This window comes from Eutrema salsugineum, unplaced genomic scaffold (assembly GCF_000478725.1).
Source record: "Eutrema salsugineum unplaced genomic scaffold, Eutsalg1_0 scaffold_11, whole genome shotgun sequence".
Classification (NCBI taxonomy): Eukaryota; Viridiplantae; Streptophyta; class Magnoliopsida; order Brassicales; family Brassicaceae; genus Eutrema; species Eutrema salsugineum.
In genome coordinates, this window is record NW_006256901.1 from 2,870,184 (window position 1) to 2,875,999 (window position 5,816).

Sequence of the window (5,816 nt, forward strand, 5' to 3'; positions counted from 1 at the left end):
TGCAGCCCTGTTTTCCACGTAAATCCTAGCAATTTCTTCAACAAAAAAGTGTCTTTCACTTATTTGGGGGGAAGTTAACATTTGGTGTATTTCCGTCAGTACCTGATTACATAGACATGTAATCAGGTAGACCCTGTCCAGTAAACATCATAAATTTCATAACAAATATAACATATTTCATGCCTTTCCAAGTTTAAATATAGGGAAACATAGTGTACGCTAGAAACAAACCGAAAAACAAAGCGAGATCCCCACAAAAAAAAAGCAACAAGAGACACACAAAAAACAATGTGGCTCGCTCTTTCCTACACACAACAAAAGACACACAAAAGCCACATCCGGTCAACCTAATGGTTCCTTGCATTTTGCCCGGTTATGGCCGGGATTTCCACATCTCGAGCATTTGTTTGGCTTCTTTTTTTTTCGCAACCTGCAACAGCGTATATCAGTAATCAGTAATCAGTAATCAGTATGACTGGGGAAAAAATAATTGTTTAGTGTACACTAACCTGAGGATACTCTCCTGCTGAAAGTTTTCTCTTCGTCGTAGGCCTTCTTGATGGACGTTTTGACTTAGGTGGCATAATATTAAGGTCACGCACCTCTGCTGGGATACGAATGTCGTCAGGGTCGGGCACTGGTAGGATTTTGCCACAAACTGTTGCACTCCAAATTGATTTCTTAAGAATTGGATCAACCAAACTGCTGTACTCCACTTGCCAAAGCCTAGCCGTGGCCATTGCATGTCAGCAAGGGTATTTCAATGTCTGAAACTCTAGACATGAGCATGTTTTGTTTAGGAGATCAACAAGCCGCCGTACACCGAACTCAGAACTCACTTCAACCTCCCACAAAGAAATGCCTTGAATCGATAGTGCAGCAGATTTTTGCTGCTGAAGGTTCATTAACTTGTCAACTTCTTCTGGAATGTTACCATCCATCTTTTGAATTTTCTCTCTTCTGCATTCAAGCCACCTACTTAACATTCGCCTGATAAATTCTAGCATTGCAACGATTGGACTGTCTCTTGCAGCGAATAGTGCATTGTTCAGAGACTCTGCAATGTTACTGGAGGTCATATTATACCTCTGGCCAGAAAAGTGTGATCTAGTCCACAGCGCAAGAGGGATTTTTTCCATGTACTCCCAACAACGATAATCAACATCCTTCAGCCTTGCGTATAGTTTCTTGAAATTAGAAACTGTGAACGCTTCTCCAGCCTTTCCGACCAACCCTTTCTGACCGGAACCTTTGTATTTACCGTGAACATTTTTCTGGATATGGACAAGACATGCACCGTGGTGTGACTGTGGATACCATTTCTGTTTAGCTTTGGCAATTCCACCGTGCCTATCCGAGATAATAGTAAGATCAGAGGAATCTGGAATAATGTCTACCAACTTCTCAAAGAACCACCTCCATGTCTGGTCAGACTCTGCATCGACAACGGCGAACACTATTGAAAAAACCTGGTAATTAGAATCTTGTCCACTGGCCGTTAATAGACAACCCTTATACTTACCAGTCAGGTGAGTCCCATCAACAACAACTACTTGTTTCAAATGTTTCCATCCAGATATACACGCAGCCAATGCCATAAATACGGACTTAAACCTGGTAATACATTTTCCATCTTTTTCATCTCTCTCGGTAGACAAATGCGTTATGGTGCCGGGGTTACAATACTTGAGCACATGGAGGTAAATCGGTAATAATTTGAAAGAACTCTCCTCTGTTCCGTGAGCAGAGTATATAGCCAGCTCCTTAGCTTTCCAGCATTTCCAGTACGAGGCTGTAATATTATATTCGGAGAGAACAATCGCAGGTAGCTCACTCGCACGTGGACCAACTATTGCATTCTCATACTTAGACTTCAGCAGAGCCGCCATGACTTTAGAAGTAGCATGCTTAGAAAATTTCTTTCTTGTATCCGGGTGGCATGTATGCTTCAAGCACGCCTTCCTCACCTCATACAACGCAGACTCGCCAACTTGACACCCCAACACCCTCCAATCACATATCTTTGATGGACATTCGGTGACTGTGTACTTCTTCGCATGCTTTTTGAATTCGAACGTCACTACATTCTTCAGCGCATTGATGGCCAACGTGATTTTAAAGTGTTCCTTGTTCCTGAACTTTTTCCCAACCCATATCTCTCCATCTTCATTTGACAAATCAAGTTCATCGAAATCCCCTCCCATTTCATCAGAGACTGGTGCCACATCCGGAAATCCATATAGTTATGTACGTTTAATCTCTTTCTTCAGCTCTGCACCGCCATTCTGATGCCCCCAACCGACATCACATGTCGGAGTCTGCACAAAATCATCATCATCTCCATGGGGAGCCAGAACCTTCTCACATACAATCCTCTTTCTTCCAGAAAAATGAATAGGACTCTCCGTTAAGACAATGGAGTAGTCCATATGGTTTGAATCACTTGGCTCACTTCCGCGAGTACTTCCACAACCCCCTGAACTACCAGAGTCATCCTTATCCTCATCAAATCCAGGTTTAGCATGGAAACCCTTACCATCTGGTAGTACGTAATCATTCCACCAGTCCAAATCATAATCCGGATCATAATCATCATCATAGCCGTATGCATCATCGTCAACATCATCAGCTCTCTTCCGAATCTCTCGCCTCGCCTGATTCCTGGGACATTTTTAATTCCAACTCAGGGTGGTCAACAGATACAGCGTGACTTGGAACATCAGGTTTTACATTAACGGAGGTGTTAGTGCTGGCCTTAGCCTCTACTTTCTCTGATTCCTGGGACATTTTTAATCCCAATGGAGGATGGATTACAGAGACAGCTTCAGGTTGTACACCTTTGGAGGTATTCATTGCGGCCTCTGCCTCTACTTTCTCGGCATGTGCTATCAGCAAACAATCATCGATATCTTCATCATCTGCTTCATCATCGGGTTGACTAGACTCTGCCGAAGAAGAGGCTATGCCCTAAGGACTTTCGCCGTTCCCTAGCAATTTGAACTTCAAGACTTTCTTTCTGTTTCAATCTCACCATTTTACCATTTACTGACTCCTTGAATGTGACAAATAAATTCATAGACTTGTAAGACTTATGCAGCGAAAGGAAGAATTTGTACTCTCGAGGAGTAACTATCACACATGGACAACTCCCATCACCATTAAGCTCAGCTAGAACATCATCAAACCAGTAGGAAATCTCCACCGAAACAACTCTCGGGTCTAATCCGAACTCATGCGCAATCAGATTTCTCAAATCATCTGGTCCGGACACATCTTTGCAATTTATGCACCTTCCACGACGAGATATGTCCATTTTGAAATCCCAATCTCCTGTATAGTATCTTATCCAAGTTCCCGCCATAACAAGAATGAACGCATCCACTGCAAATCGTGAACACCATATCTAAAAAAATACTGGCAAATAGCGAACACCAGAACAAAAAAATTTGAAAATAACAATGACAAATCTATGGGTGTACAATAATAGGATTAAGTAACTAACCGTGGTTGTTTTCCTCTTGATTATCGCATAATTTCCCCTTCAATTTCAACATCTTCTGGAAAGGGAAACTAGGGTTTCTAATTTGGTTAGGGTACTTTGTTTCTTATTTTAACCAATTTATCTCCATTATCTCTAATTAACCACAATTTTTCCCGCCAAAAAATAAAAAGAGAATAGGAAGGGTAGTTTTGCGTCTAATGAGTTGGGTAGTTTCCGGCCCATAATCGAGGCCCAGTAAGGTGGTTTTTGGAAATTTCATTCCGAAATTCGAAATCCGGCCCAAAAAACGACCCAATCATGCGCGTGAGTGCTCTCTTCCCGGCTGTTACGCGCGCGGACACAGATTACGCCAGGGTCCTACGGTATTTTCCGCGTCTGTCTCTCTCTAAGGGACAGACTTCTCTGTCTCTCTCTCTCTCTCAGAAAGAATGGTAAGTTTGACATTATGAAAGTATGTCCCTACCCTGACTAATTAAAACATAAAACTACCCTTTTCTCAAATAAAAACTTAAAAACGTCTTTATTTTCAAAACAACCCAAAATAAAATAAAAATGTGCTAGCTTAAAATGATAACATGGCAATCCAAAATGGGTTCATAAATCATAATCAATCCAATTGAAACAACCATATTCATTCGGATTTTAATATTGTAAGATGTCTAATCGATACATAAATTTAATTTTACAATATAATATGTTATTTCATTTACAATTAGTCACCTAGATTTTTGGCAACTAACAATTCATTTACAATTATTTTTTCATAAGAGTTCTATTGTAAAAATTCCTATTTTCAAAATTTTGTATTTTATCTTTATTTTATCTATTTGAAAGTTCAAAAATACTAATTTTTATAAACACATATTTTTTACACTATGTAAAGAAGTTCTTCATACAGTAAACAGATCGAAGTATCGAACTATGCACAAATTTTGTAAGACACATTTTGTATCCATTTAGGTCATCATATTATTCGAAAGAAAAACAAAATTTGGATCAAAATTTGGAGCATTATAAAATAAAATGGTCAATAAAATAAATTAGAAAGATTGAAACAAAATATATACAATCTTGGAAAGACATAAATTTTAAGAGAAACAATTGTTAATAATCAGAGGTTATGTACAAAATAGTACAATTAATAAAGTAAAATGGAAAGACATAACCGTAAAATTGTAACATTTGACTAAATTAGCAGTTATACATGAAAATGTACAATAGAAAGATACAATGGTTCAATGGTTCATTCATGGGTTTTTATTAATAATCAGTGGTTATGTACAAAATGATACAATTAATAAAGTAAAACGAAAAGACACAACTGTAGCATTGTAACTTTTGAATAAATTAACAGTTATACATGAAAATATACAATAGAAATACACAATGGTTCAATGATTCATTCATAGATTTTCATCAATAATCAGCGGTTATGTACGGAATGATACAATTAATAAAGTAGAACGAAAAGATACAACCGTGGAATTGTAATATTTGAATAAATTAACAATTATACATGAAAATGTACAATAGAAAAACACAACTATTCAATGATTCATTCATAGGTTTTCATATTATTATTATTAATAAATATGAATGATGTGACTTATTGCTATTTAAAAGGGATAATAAAATTAATCTGAATTAACTCGTACGTCAATTAAACATGATATTTATTGACACATTTCTTTTTTCTTTAGTCAAGATTGATACATTTTTAATGGTTTACTTTTCATTGTACTCTGTATATAGTGAAAAACATAAATCATAAATTTAACCGCGTGCCGTTTTAAATTTTATATCTAACCGCGTGCCGTTTTGAACAGCCAAGAAAAAAGTTGATGCTTGACTCTGAATCAAATTAATACCCTTTATAGTCTAAATGGGGAAAACGGTCTATTCCCCCCCCCTCCCCTTAACTATCGTATAATACACAATTCACCCAGACTTTAAGCTTCTGTCTATTTGCCCCCAAAACGAAAGTTAAAACTCTAGTTCCCCCTGCGACTGAAGTTCGAGAGCTATGTCCCCCTAAATTCAAAATTCGAAACCAATTTTCACACATACCACGTTTTAAGTTGGTTTACTGCAGACCATTTATTTGTTAACCAGCATTAACCCAAATAAACCCTTCTAAACTCGATTATGACCCGTAAAATCAAAACTAAAACCCACCCAAAACGCTAAACCCGAATTAGATACCCGATTACAGTTCATCCCCAATTCTGTTCGAACCCTAAAAAAAAATGAAACCCAGAAACAGAAATCCCCAAAATTGAGAAACCATAGCTGCAGAGGTGACTGAATTTCGATA

At 37.8% G+C, this 5,816-nt stretch overlaps 1 protein-coding gene across 1 annotated transcript; it reads right to left on the minus strand.

The window, feature by feature from the left end:
- Nucleotides 1-746: 746 nt before the first annotated feature.
- On the minus strand, nucleotides 747-2,204 carry LOC112089689. The gene has a single exon (XM_024160438.1). The coding sequence runs from the start codon at nucleotides 2,202-2,204 to the stop codon at nucleotides 747-749; it is 1,458 nt and encodes a 485-aa protein (XP_024016206.1).
- Nucleotides 2,205-5,816: the final 3,612 nt, after the last annotated feature.